Source organism: Cydia pomonella, chromosome 24, assembly GCF_033807575.1.
Source record: "Cydia pomonella isolate Wapato2018A chromosome 24, ilCydPomo1, whole genome shotgun sequence".
Lineage (NCBI taxonomy): Eukaryota > Metazoa > Arthropoda > Insecta > Lepidoptera > Tortricidae > Cydia > Cydia pomonella.
The window spans coordinates 6629608-6653915 of record NC_084726.1 but is presented as its reverse complement, the minus strand read 5'-3'; the positions used below and the strand labels follow the sequence as shown (position 1 = coordinate 6653915).

Here is a 24308-nt window from a genome sequence, read left to right as displayed (position 1 = left end):
CTTTGGCCTGAAGCCCTCGATATAATCACTACGTTTTGAGACGGAACTCCCATACTAGCGAGTGGAATCAGTTTGTTTCGCAAATCATTACCAAAATGTACGACAAAGAGCTGTCAAAGAACGTACCAACATAAGCGATTTAAATAGTGTAGTACGCTACACGCTTGCGTTTCTTATGGATATCGTTAAAATGTGGAGGGTTGAAACATAGACTCCTGTCTACAAATTGTGTACTCGAAATCAGGTTAGAATTGAGTCCACATTTAAGTTGTATGTTATATAGTGGAACTCATAGAACTATGAGTGGACTAATACCTGGTCGGGCTTAATGTGGACCCGAATTTTTTTTAACAACACCTTGTTGGGGCCTTTTCTTCCCCACTAGGAAGGATCAAAGTAGCACTTTGCAAGTTCACAAAAATATGTGAAATATATTTTATTTAATTATTTACACTGATATACAAATAAACATACAGTTATCGATAGTTTTAAAACATCCCTAGTTCACAAGTAAAAAGAATATAAAATATCTAATTTTCGATGTGTTAAAGCCTGCTGCACCAAAATAAGGTCAAAAGTATCTGAAGCAATACTTACCGGTCTTCATCCAAGGGAAATTTCGCCATAAAATCCCTTTTTTCGTGATTTTCTCGAGTGGCTCGCTTGCTACATATTTCACACTTAGTAAACCGTTTTCTCGGTGGTATTGTAACAGACTCGCTCTTTGCTCTGATCACGGTTCACTATTTTCGATTTTTTCACTAAATAAAAAAGAAATTGCACGAAATACCCCGACCAAAACTTTGAAGCCTTCATAACAAACAAAACAATTAGGCTGACAGTTGACTTGACAGAATAAATAGCAGTGTCGTTTTATTTTTCTTCGTTGGCAAAGATTTGCGAAACAAACTCCATACAAAACTTTTTTGGTTCCTAGTTGCGTCAGCCTGTGGTTTCGCGCCCCAATGGTATTTTTTTCTAGAACGATTACCACTGATACTCCATGTTAGTAAGCAAACGACGGATACTATATAATATATAGTATCGCTGCTGCTTGTACGAGGAGTAAAATTAATTTTATTGTTTTGTTTTGGTATAGTGTCATCCACGATGACGCGCAGTTTTGTCAAATCTAACCTTTAATAATATACAGAATACGAGTCAAGATACGCGTGTTCGTGAATGACACGATCTATATTTATTTTTATTTAGGAAGCAAACGGGCAGACTAATCGTCTGGTAGTATATAAGCAATTGCCGTCGCCCACGGACACCTGCAACACCACAGGGGAATTTCGGTGCCGGCCTATAAGTTGGGAGTGCGCTCTTTTCTTGGTCAGTACCCCTAGTGTAAATATTTTCGACAGCGAAACGTGACGTACGCGTTTGCGTTAAGTGTCATTTTGTATGAGATTTTTGACTTTCCAAAACGTCCCGCTTGGCGCACTGTTCAAAAACCCATACAAAATGAGACTTAACGCAAACGCGTACGTCACGTTTCGCTATCGACTAAAATTACACTAGGGGTACAGATCGGCCCGGAAATATCGTGGGCGACAGTACGTTCCACAGTTTCGCTGTGCGAATATGATTAGTAACAAAATCCCTCTGTAGGTGTAGTATGAATTTTATGAGATGTTTTTATCGGCTCGGGCATTAATTAGTTAAACAAAGGCCTTTGTTTCTTTTATGGAGAGGCGGCTTAGGCGCGTGGCAAAGCAACCATGTCGTTAAAATGTAACAGCTCATTCGGATAACGAGTTTGGGTAATGTAGGACGATTGGTCGCCTATGTGGCCTGTCAGGTAACAGAATGAGCTGTTACATGAAATTGAGCCATATAAATAGGTCGGTAAAATTACTTTTAAAATGAGTCTGTTCCCGTTCAGTTAGTAGTGGTAGCATTAGTAACCGCTGCATAGAAGAAGGGCTTTTGTTTAACGAATTAGGGTCCGAGCCGAAAAAATCATTTCATAAAATTCATACTATTAGTTTTTGGAGATTTAAGAGTGCAACAATTTAGTTTTCCTATAGGAAATTAGCCAAGTGTCCTATGTTTTTCCTGTTATTGTATTTTGTAGCTTGCAGCCACATACACGTGAAATTCTGCAAGGGCCGGCCGAAGGTCGTCTATTACGATGCGGCGGCCGTCGGGGCCGCAGCGGCGCGTGCGACATTTGCATACGTTTGGTTAGGATGATGCTAAATAACATGCAATTATAGTCGGACCAAGATAACTTGACGTGGCAAAGTGTGGAAGCATGTAACACCTCTGGAGATGCAGGCGTCCATAGGCTACCGTGACTGCTTACCATCAGGCGGGCCGTATGCTTGTTTGCCACCGACGTGGTATAAAATAAAACCGGCCAAGAGCATGTCGGGCCACGCCGACATAGATACCGGACACGTATGGGTTTGATGAATTTTTTTTTTTTTAAATTTTATGACGTTCTGAAAAAAAAACTACTGACTAGATCTCGTTCAAACCAATTTTCGGTGGAAGTTTGCATGGCAATGTATATCATATATTTTTTTTAGATTTTTCATTCTGTTATTTTAGAAGTTACGGTGGGGGGGGGGGGGGGGACACATTTTACCACTTTGGAATTGTCTCCCGCGCAAACTATTCAGCTTAGAAAAAAATGATATTAGAAACCTCAATATCATTTTTAAAGACCTATCCATAGATACCCCACACGTATGGGTTTGATGAAAAAAGATTTTTTGAGTTTCAGTTCTAAGTATGGTCCCCATACTTAGAACTGAAACTCAAACTATTCAGTTTAGAAAAAAATGATATTAGAAACCTAAATATCATTTTTGAAGACCTATCCATAGTTACCCCACACGTATGGGTTTGATGAAAAAAGATTTTTTGAGTTTCAGTTCTAAGTATGGGGAACCCTCAAAATTTATTGTTTTTTTTCTATTTTTGTGTAAACATCCTAATGCGGTTCGTAGAATACATCTACTTACCAAGTTTGAACAGTATAGCTCTTATAGTTTCGGAAAAAAGTTTCGGCGGTGACATAATCGGACAGACAGACGGACATAACGAATCTATAAGGGTTCCGTTTTTTGCCATTTGGCTACGGAACCCTAAAAAACAGACAATTTTTTTCGCGATTTCGGAGTTGGTTCCTTAGTTAAACTTGCTCAGTATGACCTACATATTCAGCCCGTAAAGTATTGCAGGTGACTAAATAAACACCTGTATAAATCGGAGCGGCCAAGGCGCTCACAAACATTTGAACACGCCTCTATTGTGAAGGCGTTAGAGTACGTGTTCGGATATTTTTGAGCAGTACGCCCGCCCCGATATATCTGATGGCGACTGTACATTAAATAGGTGCACGTAAAATAAATGAAAATACCTAGATACATCTCTTAAGATCCTTTTCTAGACACTATTATCCTTTTAAATTAAGACTCTTTGTACATTTTTATCTAAGCCAGAATTTGAGGCCACGTAATTTCGGTAATGAGCACAATTCAAAGAAATATATTTTCTTATCAGATACACCGAAGCAGCCAAGGTACTCAAAAATATCTGAACACGCACTCTAACGGCTTGACAATAGAGGCGTGTTCAGATATTTGTGAGCACCTTGGCCGCTTCGATATATCTGACGGCGACTGTACCTAATGAATAGAATATTTTATTCCATTTTTGTCTAGCCATAACGAATCAACTTTTGATATTAGGTAATTCATATACACAGTAGTACATAGGCCATCCCTTAATCCAACCATAATGATAACAATACATTGACATATATCTAAAGACGGGTCTTACGGGCAATAATATTTAATGGGGCCAGAGTGCCTACCGCGAACCACGTTCGACGTGTTGCCTCCCTGTCGCACTTGTAAATTCGTACGTAAATGTGACAGGGAGGCAACACGTCGAACGTGGTTCGCGGTAGGCATAGGCACCCAGTACAGCGGTGTTACGCACACGAATTCGAGCCAATCGTGCAGTCTAACGCCACAACGCGATTGGTTGATGAGCTTGCATCACGCGCGCGATTGATCGCAACTAGTTGCGTTAGACTGCACGATTGGCTTGAATTCGTGAGTGACACCGCTGAACTAGCACTATTCTTAGTGCCCGTAGGGCCCATTCTTAGATATAGGTCAATGTAATAATAGGTACAGGCACTTAGATACAAGGACAGTTAGATGAAATTGTTATGTTTGACCATACGCTGTGGGGTGGATATGTAGGTCATACTGGACAACTTATAACTATGAGATCAATCCCGAAATTGCGATAAAAAATCTGCCGTCTCATACAATTTGCTGAATGAATTGTTTTCTATGGAACAGACAATTTTTTTCGCGATTTCGGGGCTGGCCCACACCTCTCAGCGTAAGGTCAAACATAACAATTTCACCCTGTATAATGCCAAGGGCCCTGTATATCCCATATAAGTATGTTCAGATATTTTGAATGCAAAATTTCACCTTTCCTTTGCCTTTTGTTCGCACGATTCCCTCATTAATGTACAGTCACTATCAGATATATCGGAGCAGCCGAGGTGCTCACAAATATCTGCACACGCCTCTATTGTCAAGGCGTTAGAGTGCGTGTTCAGATATTTTTGAGCATCTCGGCCGCTCCGATATATCTGATGGTGACTGTAGAATACATCTTTTACAATCATTATTTTCAGTGGCCTATTTTATTATTCTAGGTACTTCTTGTCAATTCACGAAGTTATAAAATTATGTCATACCTACTTACTAACTTTTCAGCATTTAGGTATCTAAACTTTGCTCCTCCTTGGTACCGTTTCCTGTATTTCTTTTGTACGAGAATTGTTTTCGTTTCCTCAGACAATTACATGTGATCTAAAGCTTTCTTATTTAATTTCCTGACCGATGTGTGTATACTATTTTTCTGTTCGACGGAGCCGGAAAGAGGCAACTTCGCTTAGCGCAGCGGGCCGAACGTTGACGCTTTCCGGCTGGAGGGCAGAACAAACTTTTTCGTTTTTCATGCTCTGGAAGTTGTTCGTTGTTGTTCTAGAAAGTGTGCAGAAAATGATATGTTTCTGCTCTAGAGCACTGTACTTTTAAGTACGTTTTTTTTCTTTTTAATAAGTTAAGCAATTTACATTGTAATTTTAAATGTATTTGTTGTACAATTTCCATTTGAATAATTCAACTTCAACTTCAAAGTACTCCCAAGAAATACTACTGAAGTTTATACTTAGCCGTATTTTCTAAATGCACATGTATTTTACTTTTCTTGTATTCGAAATAAAAAGTAGAGTGTTTAACTCTGGTGAAAAGCACCATTTCAGTCTCGGAGACTACCTCGACAGAAAAGAGTGCCTTTCATTTTATCCCTTGGTTAGCAATCTACTATGTTCATCGCTTGAAAGTCTTAGCCTATCACTATCAGTCATTTTACTTTTTCAAAATGGCGGCCGCCGCATATTTACATGTATCTAAAAACACCTATTTTCCATAAATCGCAAAAAAAACGTTTTTTGTTTTAATTTGGCCATAAAACCTTAAATATTCATGGCCGCACTTATCAATTTTTAAAACTTAGAAGTTATTTCACGATTTCTTATTCTAACTAAAGTAAAACCTTGTCCCAAACAACCTTCTATTTTATTTACGAGTCAAAGCTGCCAACTGCTACAACGAATTTGCTTGGGAGCAAATTCGACTTGTTTTTATAACAACTCGTCACATCGTCACACCTTCAAATTTTGCAAAAAGTAGCGATGTTAAGAGGACGGCTGCTTCTCCATATAAACGTAGTCCCCATTTTCCACTCAGGATAGTGACATTATGGAAAATGTTTTTACATAATTTGATCTATATTAACAAAAGCTATTCCCCTACGTTTGACTTTATTCGATTTATTGATTATTGTAAAAATTTGGACCAAAACAGTTTGCATACAAATTTTGAAATGCTCCTTACTCTTATAATAATTAAAAATTCGAAAAAAATCAAACGTTGGGGCATAGCTGTGGTCGATATACACCAAATTGTGTAAAAATATGACTAAGTTTGTTGCCCCTCCCCCATTTTATCGCTAAATTATTGCTCTGGTTCATGTAATCCATGAGCCTTTCTAGCGCCACTGGAGATTAGGAACTATAAAGCTGGTGAAAAGCTTTCTCTACCGTCCATACGAGTATATGTCAGCGTGGTCACACGGACCCGAGTTCTGGTTTCGTGATGTCACTAGCTGTAAAAAAATAATACAGAACTGCGCTTGGAGTACTGCCAATCGTTGGACTCATGTCTACCTTCGTTTGTTCAAACCAAAATGACGTATACGTTTGGATTTATCAAGGAACCTAGCTGTTTTGGATGAAGGTCTATAGGTGTGACCTAATAACTATTTGAATGGGTTAGTTCATAGAATACGTGATGTTCCGTTGAGCTAGGAATAGATTTGAAATCTAAGTTACAAAGAGAATATGAATAGAAGACGGATTGGCGCAGACTTAGCTCGTACAGTGTGGGCAATAAGGAAATCTGAGTAACTGCTAGCTACATAGGTATGTTTTTTTGAACTTCGAGACCGATTTTGGAAATAGAACCGTTTTTCCCCCGAAGGGTAAAAAACGGATATTTAGGTTCCTGCCGAAGCTTGGACCACTTATGAGATAACACCCTTGTAACTCAGCCCTAATCGAGTGAATTTCTCAACTAGCAGCGCCATCTATCGAGCTACTCAAGTACCAATGTCGCCCGGTTTTACCGGTACCGATTTTGGTAATAAAAAAATATTATTATTAACTATACTATAATAAAAAGTATTTTCCTACCGTTCTGGTAACTTTGATCGGTTTGAGACTCTTAGGGATTAAATATTTGGATTAAGAGGGGGTTAAAGCAAAATACTGAAATACATATCACTGAAAGTTATCCCTTGTCCATAAATATACCCCACACGCAGCTTTTCCCGCCATTAAAAAAAGTTGTGATTAGTCAATAAAAGTTTTGATTGGCTAAAATAAAATTCTACATGCCAAATCTCTTGCGCGACATTTCAATATTTGACGTTGTTAACATACGCGCTATACATTTGAGCATTTTGAGGCACAATTCCTGTGGGGTTATTTTTGAGCTCAGCTCGTCAAGTCAGACTTCTTATATTTATTCTATTTTACTTTATTGGGTACACTTAACAGTACCCCTGTTGTTGTACCGTTTGCGTTAAGTGTCATTTTGTATGAGATTTTTGACTTTTCAAAACGTCCCGCTTGGCGCGCTGATCAAAAACCCATACAAAATGAGACTTAACGCAAACGCGTACGTCACGTTTCGCTATCGACTAAATTTACACTAGGGGCACAGAATTCGTATAATATCATGGAACATACAATTGCATAAACTAGCACGAGATCCAAAACAAGTGTACACAGCATGCTTTACAAGTAAGCGCAAATGTAACAAATAATTTTAACACCATATCATAGCTACAGTGAAAAATATCAGGGAACAAATAACTATCTAAACATCACAATATACCAGAGTAATAATTTACTTACATTATTAAGATTAAACTTCGCAAATGAGACAGATTTAAGTCAAAGCTGATGTCAACGGTCAGTGAGAGAAGAGGAGAGAAGGATGTCAGCCAAGCATTTCTTAAACCTAGCAATGTGTAAGGTTTATCTGTTAGTGCTAATATTATATATTAAATAAAAAAATATTAAATAATAATAATAAAAAAATGTATAAGTAGATTATTATATTTCGTTGTGGTTATCGTACTTGTGCGCAATAAATCTAAGTACTTACACGCAGTTTTTCTAATGTTACGGTTGTTATGGGCTAAGTTATTCTTCCGTAATTCAAGTAAGTACTTAATGTTAAAGTTGAAGCACATAGTTGTTATTTCAGACTGTTTGAAGTTACCTCGTTTTGAAATGGCAAATGGCTGTTTACAGTTTAATGGCTACACGGCGTGATTCGAACCTTAAGATATATCTAATATTAGGTCTAGATACGATATGGATCGGATATGTCAGTGTCAAAAGCGACGTTTCTTCAAACAAAAACGCCAATCGAAAAGATAAATGTATCAGGTTGAAAGATAGGAATGAAAATTTGCATGTAATTTTTAAGTTTCACTGCAGATCTGTCTTAAACTCTTTATTCATTTAACTCAGCTTACATTTAAAAAAAAAAATCCCAACTTCACACGATGTTTTTCAAAAGTTTGTGTACAATTTATTACTTCAGTTCGAGCTTGAACTTGGTTCGAATCGGGCCCTGGAGGCTCATAAAACATGTCCTGGAACGATGCGCTGTTTTTTTGCTAACAATAGTGTTTGTAAAGCAGATATAGTTTTGCATATTATAAAAATTTGGTTTGCCGTGCAACCAAGTAACTAAAATAACTATAGAAGTCTGATTAAAATAGTGATATAATCAAGCTTTTCAGTCTCGTACCTTACTTAGGAAACTCAGCAAGCTTCGTTGCCTAAACACGGTACTCGACTGAAAAGCTCTCTATTATATTAATAAATAAAATACTATTATTGAACAATCACAACGTTTTTTAAATCTCAGACGGAAAACGAGGGCGCAAAATGGCGCAGTCATGAACATTAGCTAGGTCCTCAGCTTTTAGAGCCATTAGTATATTATTATTATTATTAAAGTACAGCTCTATTACATATTTTACAGTACATATGGTGCTACTTTACCGCACTAGTGTGAAAATTAGCATATTACGTTACTGTGTCGAACATTTTAAGGGCCATATGTACTGTAAATCGTTGTACGATACATGTGCGAATAGGTAATTCGCAACTCGTGTCGATTTAAAACACTCCCTTCGGTCGTGTTTTAATTTTTCACCACTCGTTTCGAATTTCCTATTTTTCGCACTTGTATCGTAATGTACTATTATACTTATTCAACGATTACTGGGTGCCTATGCCTAGCCAACGTGACAATCGTTTGCGCCAAACGCGTTGTGTCTCCGTAAAATCGAAGAAAATTTCGTGCTTCGACTTTGACAGGTAAACGAGATGGCGCTGAACAGCTCCATACATTGCGGTAACTCTGATTCTCAAAAGTTGACGTTTGACAATTCAGTGACCGCAAAACATATGGCGCAGTCCAGTGCCATCTGTTTTGAGTGTCAAACTAAGGCGCACGTTTTCTTAGACTTTACCTCTCTATTTCAATCAATTCTCTGTGGTATTCAAGTCAAGTCAAGTCAAAATATTCTTTATTCAAATAGGCCTAGCAACAAGCACTTTTAAATCGTCAAATTTTACAAATATCATCTTAATCTAAATATCAGAACAATTTATTGATGCAGTTATTATTGTTCTAAAAAAAACATTGAACTATTATAGATATGGTAAACTTAATAATAAGAATTTCACAAAAGGATCGACAAATATCAAAATTGTATAAAAATACTAGTCTAGAACCTTTCTAGAATAAAATCTAAATGTCAAATAATACGGTATATATATACATTGAATTATCAATTTCATCATTAATAACATAACAATAAATAATTCATTCTTTACAATCACACTTAATCCCACGGTGTTTCATCATTCATGTAGTCTTGTGTGCTATAATAGGCTTTAGAGATAAGCTTACGTTTATCGTATCTCTCTATCACTCTTCCATATTAGTGCGACAGTGACAGTTGCCTTTCATTTGCTACGGAGCGTAAGCGATTGGTATATTGGCTGCGCAGAACGCAGGAATGGAAAATTTCCATTCCTAGAAATATTCGCAATGAGCAAATTGATTAAGTTATCGGAGCTTAAGTAGGTATGCGTGTGCGAAAGTCACTGAGTCGAACACGTTAATATGGTGCTCCGAGCTTTCGAAAATAAATTATGTCATAATGTAGGGGGTAATATTCCCCTTCATACATAATAATTGATCAATGACTGGAATCAGTGGATTCTGTGGGAAACCTTGGTGGCCCATTGAGTTATTATTACCATAGAGAAGCAAAACAATGAAATTGTCATACTCGTAATCGCCACCTGTGCCACGCGACCAAAACGTCATTAGCGCCGTAGAATTCATGGCGCTTACGCGTTTAGGTCGCGAGATCCGCTTCTATGGTTTGTTGTCAAAACAACAATTCACGGCGAAAAATAGTGGTTCTTTGTGCCAGTTCTATACGTAGTAATTAATTTAATAATAGTTCAATGTGGTAGCCAATTCTGATTTACCAATGTGTTTTGGTTACGATACGACCGTAATCAGTTGTTATATCAGAATCGAATCGAATTGTTTTTGGAGTTGATTGGACGAAAATATGATAAATTCATATTAACTGAATGACCAGTGATACAGTCAAAGCTAACTGAAGTGGCAAAGTGTGGTATTCCATTATGACAATTCATTAAATTAGGAACACTATCACTGCGAAGTATCACTTGATTGGACTCTAATATCGTTTATTTTTAACCGACTTCTAATAAAGAGTAGATTCCAAATTAAGGTGCAGGATGTATGGACACTACGAAAGAATTTGATGATGTCATAGTAATGCAAATGACACTGCATTTGTCATAATTATGACATAACTCACAAATCAGACATAACAAACGTGTCAAACATGTAAACCGACCAATTGCGCGCTACCATAGAATACAAATCAATCCTTAAAGGTGTCATACCGACCAATCACGTCATCATAAAAAACCTTATTCCTAACTTGATTTTACTCAGCGTAAATACAACTTTATACAGTTAGGTTAAGGTTCAGTTTGCTGTGTAATGTCGTAGGTGTTTTTTGAGGTTATGTTCGTAAGGTCGATATTGTCCGAGACAGGAATGATAAGTGTGAATACTATTGTCTATAAAAGTGAGGTTTGGGAGGATAATGCAATCGAAAGTGAACGAGAATGAAGGTGAATACACGTCTCTTTCGTGTGTGTTGTGTGGGAATAATAAATGCATGGGTGCATTGAAGTGCTCAAATTAAAACACCTAAAAAAACTTTTAAATTGCATGTATGTGTTGTGTGTTAACTAGTGATGGCATTTTCGTAATCGCGAGTACAGTTTTTGGTATAAGTAAATTTATCATTAAGATGGTGTTTGGGTCCGTAAATATTTTTAACAAAATGCATTTAATTTTGTACCCTACCTACATATAATTTTGCATTTTAGGGTCGGTGTTGAGTGGTGATAATATTAAAACAATGCATGTGTATGGCCTTCTAAGTCTCAGAGTCATTTTTGCAGCTTTGAATTTGGAACCTTCTGTAATTCCATTATAGTTTAAAATTTGATTTGATTTCGTCCTTTTAAAAGGACATTGGGACTTAGGAGGATAGAGGCTGTCCAAGCTAACTCCGCATGGCATCAGCAATGACAAAGTGTGGCGATGTTATCATAATGTCAATTTTTTATTAAAAAGTGACATTTATAGTGACACTCTTCACTTTGTTCTGTTTGTGCAAAGATAGCTACGATGAACTCTAACTTTTTAGAAAATTAATGTAAAAAAATATTTTCAATGTAAATAAGTATTTAACCCTAAAAATAAATAGTTTTAGCACCACTTGCACCATCCCACTAACCCGGGGTTAACCGGTTAAACCGTTAACCCAGTGTTAAATTGTACTGGGAACCATGGTAATTCCAGGTTTAACCGGTTAATCCCGGGTTAGTGGAACGGTGCAAGTGGTGCCTAGAGTCCTATATATGTTTAAAATTTTAACAACGAATTGTTTAATTTACTGAGTGCATGAAATCATAATAACCTCGATGTTTTAAGCTGATTGAATTCTGTACCCCTAGTGTAATTTTAGTCGATAGCGAAACGTGACGTATGCGTTTGCGTTAAGTCTCATTTTGTATGGGTTTTTGAACAGCGCGCCAAGCGGGACGTTTTGGAAAGTCAAAAATCTCATACAAAATGACACTTAACGCAAACGCGTACGTCACGTTTCGCTGTCGAAAATATTTACACTAGGGGTACTGAAATAGGGATTGTTATTCTATACGTCACAAAGATTTTTACTGATAAAATGTTATAGATACAGTTCCCTTATTATTCATATGGGTTGAAAGCTTATTTAATAGCCGGGTCCGAGGCACGTCTACACTGGACGTTTTGTGCGTGAGGAAGTTGCCTCGCACGTATGCTCGCTCTGTGTGGACTCGGCTAATGCTGAATTACTGACAATATAATTTAACGTAATTTGCTGTCTCAGTTTGAAAATAATATTCGGAAAAAAGTTATAAACAAAACATGCAAAAATACGCGACCTCTTCAAGGTGATTTTGATCCCTTTATTTATTTATTTTACTTTTTCTAACGACAATCCTAAAGTAAACAAATAGTAAATAAAGTCACGGTCTAAATTTTAAAATAATTAAACCTATTACGTTTTGATTAGGATAAAACAAGTTTTCAAATCATGGCTAACTTTTTATTACATTTTATCAGTAAAAACCTTTGTGACAGAACTTATGACCTGACTAAGTAATGACGAATTTATGTGCAAAAATTTTATTTTAATTTGCCTAAAATTTTAATTTTTAACAATAAAGCTTTTACTCAGCCATGTTTGCATACATTGTATACGTGAATATTTTAATAATTATTCTATTGAATTTTTTTAAATCTATTTTAGCTCTGATGATTTTTTCTACAATCTGCACCTTTTATATCACTAATGGATATTTTATAACCAATGAGCGGAATTCTTTATAGCAAAAATCAAACTGTCAGAGGGATTGACCTAACTGTTTTATCGACTTATCGATAAATATTTGTCACTTAACGAAACACAGGTGTCCCTAATTAGCTGACCGCCACTGTATTTTGGTATAATAGTAAAGAATAAAACAGAAAATACTTTTATGATGTAAATGAACGTAACATTTAGAGCAATATATAGTGGAAGAATCTTCTTTGAAACTGAAATAAGAATCTTTCTGTATCCATTTTTTTATTGTTTTCTTTTAGGATTAACCATTTTAGTAACACGGCACGGAAATCACTCATGAAAACTCAAGTGACATAAATGACATATGTGACGCTGACATGATTTACTTTAATACGGAGATGCAAGTTGCTTATCAAAGAGGTCAAATGTTACAGAATAATCTTTTAAGTTGATTATGGATACCTAATGCGATATTATTCCGTAACATCGATAAGTCGATAAAACAGTTAGGTCAATCCCTCTGACAGTTTGATTTTTGCTATGAAGAATTCCGCTCATTGTTTATAACGTGTAAATGTTTTATGTTACGGCATTTATTTTATTTTTACCGTTGTCACAGTGACAATATAATATGAAGTCGATTTTCATAAGGAATGAAATCTCCATGTACCAAAGAGTGTCATCAAAAAACCTTTAATAGGTGACGCTGCAATACCTAGAATAGTTGAACAAAAAAATCAAATCATAGACAGCGCATTTCACTCCGTCAATAACGCCTAGGTTCTTAGCTACTCTAGCGCTACTCTGGAGAGATTTGGAACTATTATTTATAGCTTACAGCTGGACACTTTTGCAATAATTCTGCCTAAGGAGTTTCTGTTCCTTGCTTCTACCTTCCATAACAGTGACAATGTAGTATGAAGTCGACGTATTGTGTTTTACCATAGCAGCAAACTTTTTTCACCTCTCGTGTCTTGAAACCCTCGCAACGCTCAAGGGTTCACTTTTTTAACCACTCACTGCGCTACTGGTCATGTGTGACGTTACTAATCATATTCAACAGTTCCATGTTAAAAGAATGAGAGATTTGCGAGCATTAAAACTACCAAAAAAGTATTTTGTATTTTAATAATGGAAAATAGGTCCCAAAAACTATTTTAAATAAAATACAAAATGGTTTGAAAAAAGGGATTTAAATATAAAATAGTTTTTTTTTGCATTTTGTACTTGCATTTCAAATACAAGTATTTCAAATAAGTTACATCTCTATCGGAATGATGAATATGATAATGGTTGATAGAAACTATCCAGGGAAAGTCCCCGGGCCTCAAACAATCTTCACACCAACTGTATTTGGTTCAGCAATTGAAGCGTTAGGAGGTAACAGACAGACAATTACTTTCGCATTTTTAATATTACTAGGGATTAGTAGAAATAGTAGACAGTTTTGCTACGATTCCTCAGATTAGGTTAAAGATAAAGATAGTTTATTTATTATTCAAGTAGGCATATTACAATGCGCTTAGTAACGTCAAATAAAGTTACACCGGTTCTAACCCTACACCTCTGACCCGAGAAGATTTAAATCCCTCCTCAATTGGAGGAGGGTATGTCAATATGGACCGGCAAGAAACTCGGCGGGACACATCTTTTCAAAACATTACATCTTATAATTAACGTGTTGTTAAAAAACAACTGTGGTAGCAGCATGGTTCCATTTTTTTCGCTTGTCACTCAGCCCGTCACTTTCGCTCTTACATACTTGTTAGAACGTGATAAGCATGGTGACAAATGATAAAGAGCCGACCAGCTTAGCTCTACAGCAGCGGTATCATGGTCGCATTTTTATCACCTGTCATGCCATGCGTCACTTTCGCACTTACATACTTGTTAGAACGTGATAGGCATGATGACATTTTGTCACCATGCCTGTCACGTTCTAACAAGTATGTAAGCGTAAAAGTGACGGGCATAGTGACAAGTGATAAAAATGGAACTATGCTGCTACCGCTGGTTGCTTTAGGATGCACCCTGGAAAAAAGCAAAAATATTGTGCAGCATAAAATTCTGTTTTTTTTTGGCAGGGTTTATTGGCGGTGTTATGCGTGATAGGGGCTGCGGTGGCGGAGGCGCCGGCGCCCTACGCCCCCAGCGGCTGGAGGCCTGATGGACCGGCCTTCGAACTGCCACAGAGAGGACAGGTAAATCCTGTTACTATAGTATCCGTTTCAGACAGGGGAAAGCGCCGACGCGGCAGCTGGAGGCCTGATGGACCGGCCTTCGAACTGCCACCTAAACCTTGTTCTGATATGCCGATCTGTCATTTTGCTGCAAAAATATCATACAAGGAAGATTGAGTAGTAAATTGACAAATCAAATGTCTATGAGTATCTGGTTAAAGATAGCTTAAAAAAATTTAATCTGAATTTTGTTCTATCAATTCCCACGGGCGTTACTACTAATGCTGGTTAGGTAGACTCTAACCACTCTTACTTTGCACACATTTGGTAGTAAGAATGCATACATCGATACCCTAGTACACACCCGTACTAATTTCAATTTCATTTTATTGAGAGACCAACTGAGATCATTATTGTTAGTACAAATTTTATATCTTTAAATATATGGTTAGTACTATACACTATAACGAGAATGTCAATAAATTAATCACAATTAAGAATAAATTAATTAATTGAAGTTGAAAAGAAGTGAAATTAAATACGCGGAAAATTTGGTTGTAATTTGGGCTTTTTGTCTGTGCACTATGGTACTAATTACAACAAAATTTAATAAATAATAAATTCGCCGTAATTAGTTCGACTGTGAACTTAGGTATTAACATATCCTTATGAGCTCGACACGTGACGTAGTACTTGGCAGAAAAACTGACTCTAATACTAGATTTAAATTAAGTAGTGTAGAACAAAAGTATGGCATATTTTGAAAATGGGTTTTTGTGCTCATAGACTTTTTACTAACTGATAGCGTTCTTTTGCAAATAACGAGTTCATAGTTCGGGGCGAATTAATAGCTCTTAGAATAAACTAAATGAAAAATATACCTAAAGATAATATATTAAACAATCGCCTTTATTGACTATTAATGATGTTACGTTACGAGTAAAGAGGACGTCCAATTTTATGAACTTTATTTTTCCAGAACCCCAATTACCTACCACCGGTCGATCCTCGCACACCAGCTAACATCCCTGACGCCGACGTTGACGTGACTGTACAGGGTCTACCACCGCGGCAGGAGCAGCAGCCGATCTTCCAGCCGTCTCCTATTGGCGGGCAACAGTATGTGGGGCCGAATTTTAATACTGATATCAGGAGTTTGGATCAGGGATTAAATCAGGTACAGGTGGGTGAAGAATATGTAACAATAATGATGAAAATTATTAATACATCACTTTTCTGATTGATTATTGAAGCGATTCTGAAGTTGGGTAGTTAGAAAACTGAGTTATCACAATAACATGCCGTTGTCAGGAGCCTTAGGCAGTGTGTTAGCGTTTTTGGGCCTAATTTGAAGAGAAATGAACGTTTCGTATAACATAATTATACTTGCACATGTAGCTAGGAAAATTATATCTGTAAAATTTCTTCGTTTGCAGAATTAATAGTCGTCGGTGGTAGAATCACTATATTTTTCTTAATATTCGTGCACAATTTACATATGTGTACTATCTTCCTGAAGTTATATGTTAGATAAATTAAGAAACGTCTGCGAACAATGCTGTTAAGCATAGAATATATTTAAAAGTGGAAAAATTACTGCCTTGGGTGAGACCAGATCGATACTCCAGCGCTCTGCCAACTGGGACACCTAGACCTCATCTATAGCCAGCCAATTATTCCACTTTTAAATTTATATGTTAGATATGTAGACTAGTTATCCATTGTATACAAGTTTCATTTGTACTTTCTAGTTCCAGATACAACAGCAAAAAGCTCGAGAATTCGCCCGTCAGAAACAGGAAAACGAAGCTAGATTACCAAGCACCATCTCACCAAATCAGTTCAACCCAAGAACCACTGTCAATTCAAGAACTCCTATCAACCCAACTCAGTCTACCATCACACCACGTCCAGATTTCAGAACCACTTCTACCACTCCTGCTGATCTTGACTTGAACGAAGGAGAAACTGATGAAGTTGGATCTCCAGCAGTCTCTGAGCAACAAAGGGTCTCAGTTGAAGTTTCTAAGCAGAACATACAAGAGTATCCTCCGGAATTGTTCCTAAATCCCTTAGCGCAACTAAGGCTGCAGCCTTTACAGTTTGGACAATCCCCTATTGTAATACCAGGAGAACAGTCTCAGAAGCAGGTTGCTGGTTTTGACGCTCAGACGCACTTTGCGGCCTTACCTTCAATAATAGCTCAGCAACAGTTAGCTCAGCAACAGCTAGATCAACAACGTGCTCTTCTTCAACAATATCCAGGAAATCAAGCATTTGTAGTGTCAGGGCAGACTTCAAACCGTGGCTTCCTCATTCAGAGCCCGCAGCCTTTGCCACCAGTTGCGCAGTTGCAACCTTTAGTTCAGCCTTTGTCTCCCGTTCAAAGACAAAATGTAGTTTTGCAACCACAGGGTGTTAACCAAATCCAGCCGAATCAGCCAAAACAGGAAAATTATGATGATGATGATGAACAAATTGATGATAATCAGTCTCAACAACCACAATCAGTTCAGTCACAATTTAGTTTCCAACCCCAACCTCAAGTAATATACCAGCAACAACCTCAAGGATTACAACCACAAGGTTTTCAACCTCAAACATTACAACCACAGGGATTTCAACCTCAAGGATTACAACCACAAGGAATCCAACAACCTCAACTAATCTACCAACAGCCTGAAGCGTTTCAACCACAAGCGGAAACCGTTTCTCAGCAAGGTTTCCAACCTCAAGGATTCCAACAACCTCAACTAATCTACCAACAGCCTGAGGCGTTTCAAACACAAGCGGAAACCGTTTCTCAGCAAGGTTTCCAACCTCAAGGATTCCAACAACCTCAACTAATCTACCAACAGTCTGAGGCGTTTCAAACACAAGCGGAAACCATTTCTCAGCAAGGTTTTCAACCTCAACAAGTTTACGAACCGCAACAAGTAGCTTTCCAAACTCAACCTGCTCTCCAGCCAGCGTTCCAGCAGCCTCAAGCCGACCAACCTCAAATTTACCAGCCCCAGACCTCTTATCAACCTCAAACTTACCAGCCTCAGTTCTACGCGCCAGACCAACAAATTCAAGGACAACTTGTGTCGATACCAGCTCAAAATCTTGACCAATTTTATCAGCAACAATTCCAACAGCAGCAACTTTCCCAAAGCCAAGGGCAGGATGCTTTACAGAGTGGTTTCGATGTAAACCAGCAAGGGAACAGCTTGGACCAGAATGATAAGGATTCTGATGAGAATACGGATGGTGGTGCGACGGCTACCGCTGTGGCTACTGCGTTTGGGACGAGGTAAGTGTCATACATAAGAAAACTCGAAAGCTTTAATAAAAGGGTTCAACAGCAAAACTGAAAAGGAGCTTCTAGGGCTCAAAAGTCAGACACTGCGCGGTGACCAGAATATTGACTGTACACTGTAAATTAAACAAACACATGTTTCAAAGTGGAAAGAAACATGCAGGTTTTGCAAGGAGTCAGAAGAGACTGCAATGCCCATTCTCTGCTCTTGTGGGCCACTAATGTCAAAAAGAAGTACCCACTTAGGGCGGCAAGTATTGCAACCCTGTGAGGTACAGAACATTACGGCCCAAAGAACCTGGAATTTCCTGGATTCAACGGGCATTAGTAATGAACTTCAAAGGGCTGTCACAATAGATCACTGCCTGTTCGACGTGGTACTTAAAGGCCGACAAACTCCATTAATAATAATAATAAGTGTCATACATATTAAAATATAGCTGTTTTTGTTGATTAGAGCAGAGTCTAGTTAGTAAGTAGAAGTAGTAGAAGTTAGTCTAGTCTAGTCTAGTCATGCACCATAGAGAAATAAGTAAGCTTAAGGCCTCTTCAAACGTCAGCGATAATCGAATGCGATTTGCAATACATTGCGACATCTGATTGATCCATTGAATTTATTGCTCCTACATAGGCAGCAATCGTCTAATATCGCATACCTACCGTTTTTTGCAAGGTCTGTAGAAGCCTTTACTTATTTACCTATGGCTCCACTCAACGCAGCAGACTGTCGTGCGAGTGTGTGAAATTGGGAATCGCCTAAATCATTCAAGTCTATTTGCATTTAACACCCTAGACCAATCTATACGACGTGCCTAAAAGTGAAGGTCAAATTTACTACAAAATAGTTAACATTCCAAGCAAACTACATACTGAAATACACACCTTACGCGCACGTGATACAATTTAGTTTCAAATACCATATTCAAATGAGATGCGAAATTGCGAAAGATAATCACGTCCTTTGATGTCCGAGGCGTAGAGATGTATCGGTGAATACAAAATAGGGAATACATTAGTATCTAAGGTCGAAATGTATGGGGTTTTGAGGTCAGATGATATAATGCAATTCTGATCTGCTTTGAATGGTAATGAGTGTTTCATTGATTGGTTGGTGTTTTTGTACTCTACCTTATAATAAAAATAAATATTTGGGGACTATCTTAGCCCCAAACTAAGCAAAGCTTGTGCTGTGGGTACTAGACTAGGCGACGATAGACATACATATATAGATAAATACATACTTATATACATAGAAAAGAACAAATATCGGTGTTCATCACACATATAAATGCCCTTACCGGGATTCGAACCTGGAACCATCGGCTTCATAGGCAGGGTCACTTATTATATAATCATATTAATAATACACATATTATATCGTCATATCTTAGCGCTTTCCCTGTTGTATACTTGTAAAGGAGTGTGGGGTCCGCTTGGCAATCTAATCCTAAAGAATTGATGCCACGAATTTTCATGAATTTACTTGCGACATATTTATTTCTTGCTAAATACCGACTTACCATGATGACACATGGATGACAGTTTAGATTTATCTATTGGGGTGGTAGATATTTAAGGTGGTGATACCATACGTACCAGTAATGGCTAAGTACACAATGACGAACATTCTTCCATTTCATCTTTATATTAAATAAACTAAGGGTTATAGGGCAACTTATGATTTTTAAGTACAAAGTGTCTATTATTCATTATAGTCGGCTGTTTATCATTTGTCACTATGGCTGTCACGTTCTAACAAGTATGTAAGCGCGAAAGTGACGGGCATAGTGACAAGTGATAAAAATGGAACCATGATGCCACCGCTGTTTGCTTTAGGATGCAACCCGGAAAAAAGCACCGCAGCGGTGGCATCATGGTTCCATTTTTATCACTTGTCACTATGCCCGTCACTTTCGCGCTTACATACTTGTTAGAACGTGACAGACATGGTGACAAATGATAAGGAGCCGACCATCTTAGCTCACTGAGCTTATAAAAACTAATTAACTATTGTGGCGCAGTGATCCAAAGAGGGTCTTGGCCTCCAAAACGAGAGAACGCCACCTGTCCCGATCCTGTGCCACTTCCTGCCAGTTATCGGCTTTGAGTTGGCACTGATCCAATAATAACAAATAATTATGATTAAAAGATGTACTTTTCAGGACCCAACCTCGTGTATTCTCGACCTATGGAGCCCCTATACCAAGAGCCCAAAATGCTGCTACTACTGAAGCGCCCGCGGAGGAGGTAGGTAGAGATTTTTGTATAGAAAATGAAATCGCATAGTGAAAAGTATTGAAAAAGATCTAGGACAGGTGAATGATACTTTAGAATAATTGACTTCAAAAGATTATTGGTGAACATTTACAACACCTATACTGTAACATTACATTTTGTGACCACCGGTTTGGCCTAGTGCGTAGTGACCCTGCCTACGAAGCTGATGGTCCCGGGTTCGAATCCTGGTAAGGGCATGTATTTGTGTGATGAGCATGGATATTTTGTTCCTGAGTCATGGGTGTTTTCTATGTATTTAAGTATTTATAGATATTTATATATTATATATATCGTTGTCTAAGTACCCTCAACACAAGCCTTATTGAGCTTACTGTGGGACTTAGTCAATTTGTGTAATAATGTCCTATAATATTTATTTATATTTATTTATTTTATTTTCTTGCTGTTTCTTCAATTATTTTCAATTTTAAAAGTAGTACTACTTCATCATCGGTACTAAAAATAAGCGAGAATCAAATAAATTGTCATTTTTTTCCCTTTTGCGTTACTTTTTGTTCACATAGTAATGAAAACGGGACATTTTGTAAGTACATTTTATGACAGTGTATCTTTTTCATGGCTCAACAATAACAGGCAAATTATGGCGTTGATTAATTGTAAATCTTTTTTTCCTTCCAGGTCACTACGGAGGAAGGTCCAGCTATCGCACAAGCCACCGCAGTTGCAAGGGGAGGTAGAAGGAAGAGTGCAAAGTTGAGGTAAATGAGAATAGGAAATTATACTTTTAGTGGTACATCACACTTTGCCACAGCAAAGTATGTAAAGGTATTTAACTCTTTAACGGGCAAGACTGAAAAAGATTTGACATCGACAAATATATCTGTTTAATTTTAATAAAAATTACTTTAGGCAAGATTATGCAAATTTCTAAGATGAATCTGCAAACGTTACGTTGTATTACAAATTCAAAATGGAACGTCTATCGGATCACTTACCCATACAATCAATAGGGTAGTCCAATTTTGTTTGGAGAAAAAAAATTGAATACATTTTATCTCCACATGGCTTCTTTCTATTATGAAATAGTAATCTATGTGCCAAATTTGAAAACATTTGCTAACTTAGTGGTTACTATGATTTTGTGATTTGCAATAATCTCATGCAAACAAAACATACAAAATAATCCAAAAGTAATTAATAATAAAGTTAACTAACGGGCATATATTTTTTTACATACACAAAAAAATATTTTATATAACTAAAGACAAAACGTGCAAAGAGCACGCAAGCAAAAAAGACACCCTTAAAGCAGAATTATTGATGGGTTAATTTATTTTCATACATTTTTGTACGGGAGAATTTTTTCATTCAAACCAACCGCTAAATTATGTATAATTACTCTACATTTTGGTATGGATATTTTGTATGTATCATGGATAAAGGAATATTTCATAACTTTTTTTGGGCCACCCTAACAAAAATAAGAGCCATTTATAAGCCACATTTTGCCTTAAATATGTTAATAAATTTAATGTTTTTCAGGAGCCGCCGCATCAGACCCGACAGTCCGATCTTCACCCTGGATAAGTCCGGCCGTCTGGTCCTAGTGTCCGAACAGGAACGTTTGTAATATTTTACTAGTAACATGCAAATGTGATAAAGAACAAATTCCTTCATTTCTTGTTGTGTTTGATAAGGACCCAATTTTAATAACGAAACTTCAGTCAGACACAATTTTAATACACACAAGTTTAATATTAAATATATTAAAACACGGGCCACTCACGTATTTTATGTCGAAAAACGCTCGATATGTTTCACTCCGTACCGAGGAGCATGTCGGGCGTTTTTTGACTTAAAATACGTGAGTGGCCCGTGTTTTTAAATATATTTAATATTGACCCAATTTTAGTAATTTTTTTCGAGAACAATTTTTCTGCTCTTTAGAGCACAACCGCGGCTCGAACCCTTGATTTTTGAACACCACACATATACATATATGTGAAATCGATAGTTTCCTTAAGAGTGCATAATTTAATGTTATTACTAAAGTTTTTTAAGAGTCCTTGCCTGAAGTTCTCCTTCTCATACAAACGGAGTTTCGTTCTCATTTTGAAACTACGTGTTGAATTGTAATGAAACTTTGCACATACCATAACATGAGACATGAGGTATATCTATGCGTTTATTAGTTTACATAGCTCTAGCTTATAAAGAAACAACAGAGCAAACTAGCAAGTCGTTTCAAAATGAGAGCGTAACTATGTTTTGTATGGAGAACTGAGCTTGTTGCAGACTCTTAAGGTTACTGTCCCAGTGATGGTCATCATCCCAGTAATGGGTTCATGTAATTTTAATTCATTGTGATAGACATATCCATCATTGCATCAAAACTACTTCCATAAAAAACATTCGTGATATAATTGTCATTTAAAGACACTACGTGTCTTTGAAAAACTTGTCGTAGCCTAAAATTAAAAATAAGCGACTCCGCTTAAATTTAATTTGTTTCAAATTTATTTCCACGTCAACTTTATATTTATTTGAAATTTTAATGGTGCTTATTTCTAATCTAATGAGAATATATTTCATTGCATATATAAGAGAGTAGACATTTTTTATCCAATCCAAATATGTTGGTGATTTAATATCGATGTTTGATGATTATAATTATAACTAAATTATTGAACGCAAAATAAACGAACATATCACAACTTAAGCACAAACAATTGACATCAGCGAAATCTTTTTTTAAGTACATTTAGTTAAGTAATTCCAAGGGGTTTTATTCCGAAGTAGAATTATTACTTCTTTACTACTTTAGTAGTCAGCCGTTTTTAATATAATTACCTCATATTATAGATTTTTCCATGCACATTAATTTCTCACAGACAATATTTGATAAGAATCTTAACCGAATTAATTTATAAGTCATTTTTTTGTATTTTTTTCGAGAATTTATCTTGAAACATGAAACTCATATTTTATATGGGAGATCAACCCTTCTCGCCTACATTTTTTAAATTTGCCGCGTTTTTGCTGACATAGTGCCTGTGCCAGAGTATAGCTCTGGCCACCACAAAAATGAAAGGTTAATATTTATTAAATACAATAATGTAAGAATAAAATTCACAATAATAAAATTTAAGTGGATACTATTATGCCATGTTTTTTGTTTCGGAATTGATTATCAAATATTTTAATTGTATGATGTTGTCTTATTTATATTGGCTGTATAATTTATATTATTTAATTTATTTAGCCGAGGTATTGTGAACGAATAAAAATGTATGTAATTGAATTGAATGGTATATTATTTTACCTTTCACGTTCCTAGTACCGTTTCCATTCCTACTCCCAAGGGCGTCGCCAGCTGATGGCCTACTCCAAATGGCAGTTCATATGGACGATGGCCAAGGGGTGGGGGAGGGCAATACATTGTTAGAAATTTTGTTTTCTAAGCTGTTCCCCCCTGCCCCCCCTGGCGACGCCCATGACTACTCACATTCCATCTCTCAGGCCCAGCTGCAGTTCCAGTCCAAGACTCGTTCCCTTAAACCTTTTTTTACGTAATTTTAGCGTCAGGTATCTTAATTTAACTCAGCAATTACTTACCATCATCATCATATCAGCCCTTTATCCCCCAGTGCTGAGCATAGGCCTCTCTTCTAGTACGCCACTTGTCCCGGCCCTGAGCTAATCTCATCCAGAAGTGACCCGCAATCTTCCGAATGCCGTCCACCCAACGAGCCAACGAACGCCAGGGGCTTCTTTCATCCGAAAGCGGCCATCATTCCGTTAACGTTGTAGGCCACCTGCCATCACTCTGCCTAGCAACATGACCCGCCCAACTCCATTTAAGTTAGTAATGACGCAACCCACGTCTAGCACCTTGGTGCGACGACGGATCTCGACATTCCTTACTCGATCTTGAAGCTTGA

At 37.2% G+C, this 24308-nt stretch overlaps 1 protein-coding gene across 4 annotated transcripts; it reads left to right on the top strand.

Annotated features, from left to right (window-relative positions):
- The first annotated feature begins 10716 nt into the window (after window positions 1-10716).
- LOC133530903 (putative mediator of RNA polymerase II transcription subunit 12) lies at window positions 10717-22043 on the top strand. Of its 4 annotated transcripts, none has more exons than XM_061868981.1 (8): window positions 10717-10879; window positions 14733-14849; window positions 15808-16005; window positions 16586-17639; window positions 17730-18123; window positions 20292-20376; window positions 21046-21125; window positions 21910-22043. In XM_061868981.1, the coding sequence occupies exons 1-8, from the start codon at window positions 10874-10876 to the stop codon at window positions 21995-21997; spliced, it is 2022 nt and encodes a 673-aa protein (XP_061724965.1). In that variant the 5' UTR covers window positions 10717-10873; the 3' UTR covers window positions 21998-22043. The 4 variants fall into 4 exon arrangements, with proteins under 4 accessions (XP_061724965.1, XP_061724964.1, XP_061724963.1 ...); XM_061868980.1 differs by having other exon boundaries at window positions 10718-10879; window positions 15808-16011; XM_061868979.1 differs by having other exon boundaries at window positions 10719-10879; window positions 16580-17639.
- Window positions 22044-24308: the final 2265 nt, after the last annotated feature.

Bases quoted from the DNA above. Each gene is read 5' to 3' on its own strand.
- LOC133530903 (XM_061868978.1), top strand. The intron at 16,012-16,579 runs GTGGGTGAAGAA...TGTACTTTCTAG, and splicing joins AGGGATTAAATCAGGTACAG to TTCCAGATACAACAGCAAAA. The intron at 21,126-21,909 runs GTAAATGAGAAT...AATGTTTTTCAG, and splicing joins AGGAAGAGTGCAAAGTTGAG to GAGCCGCCGCATCAGACCCG.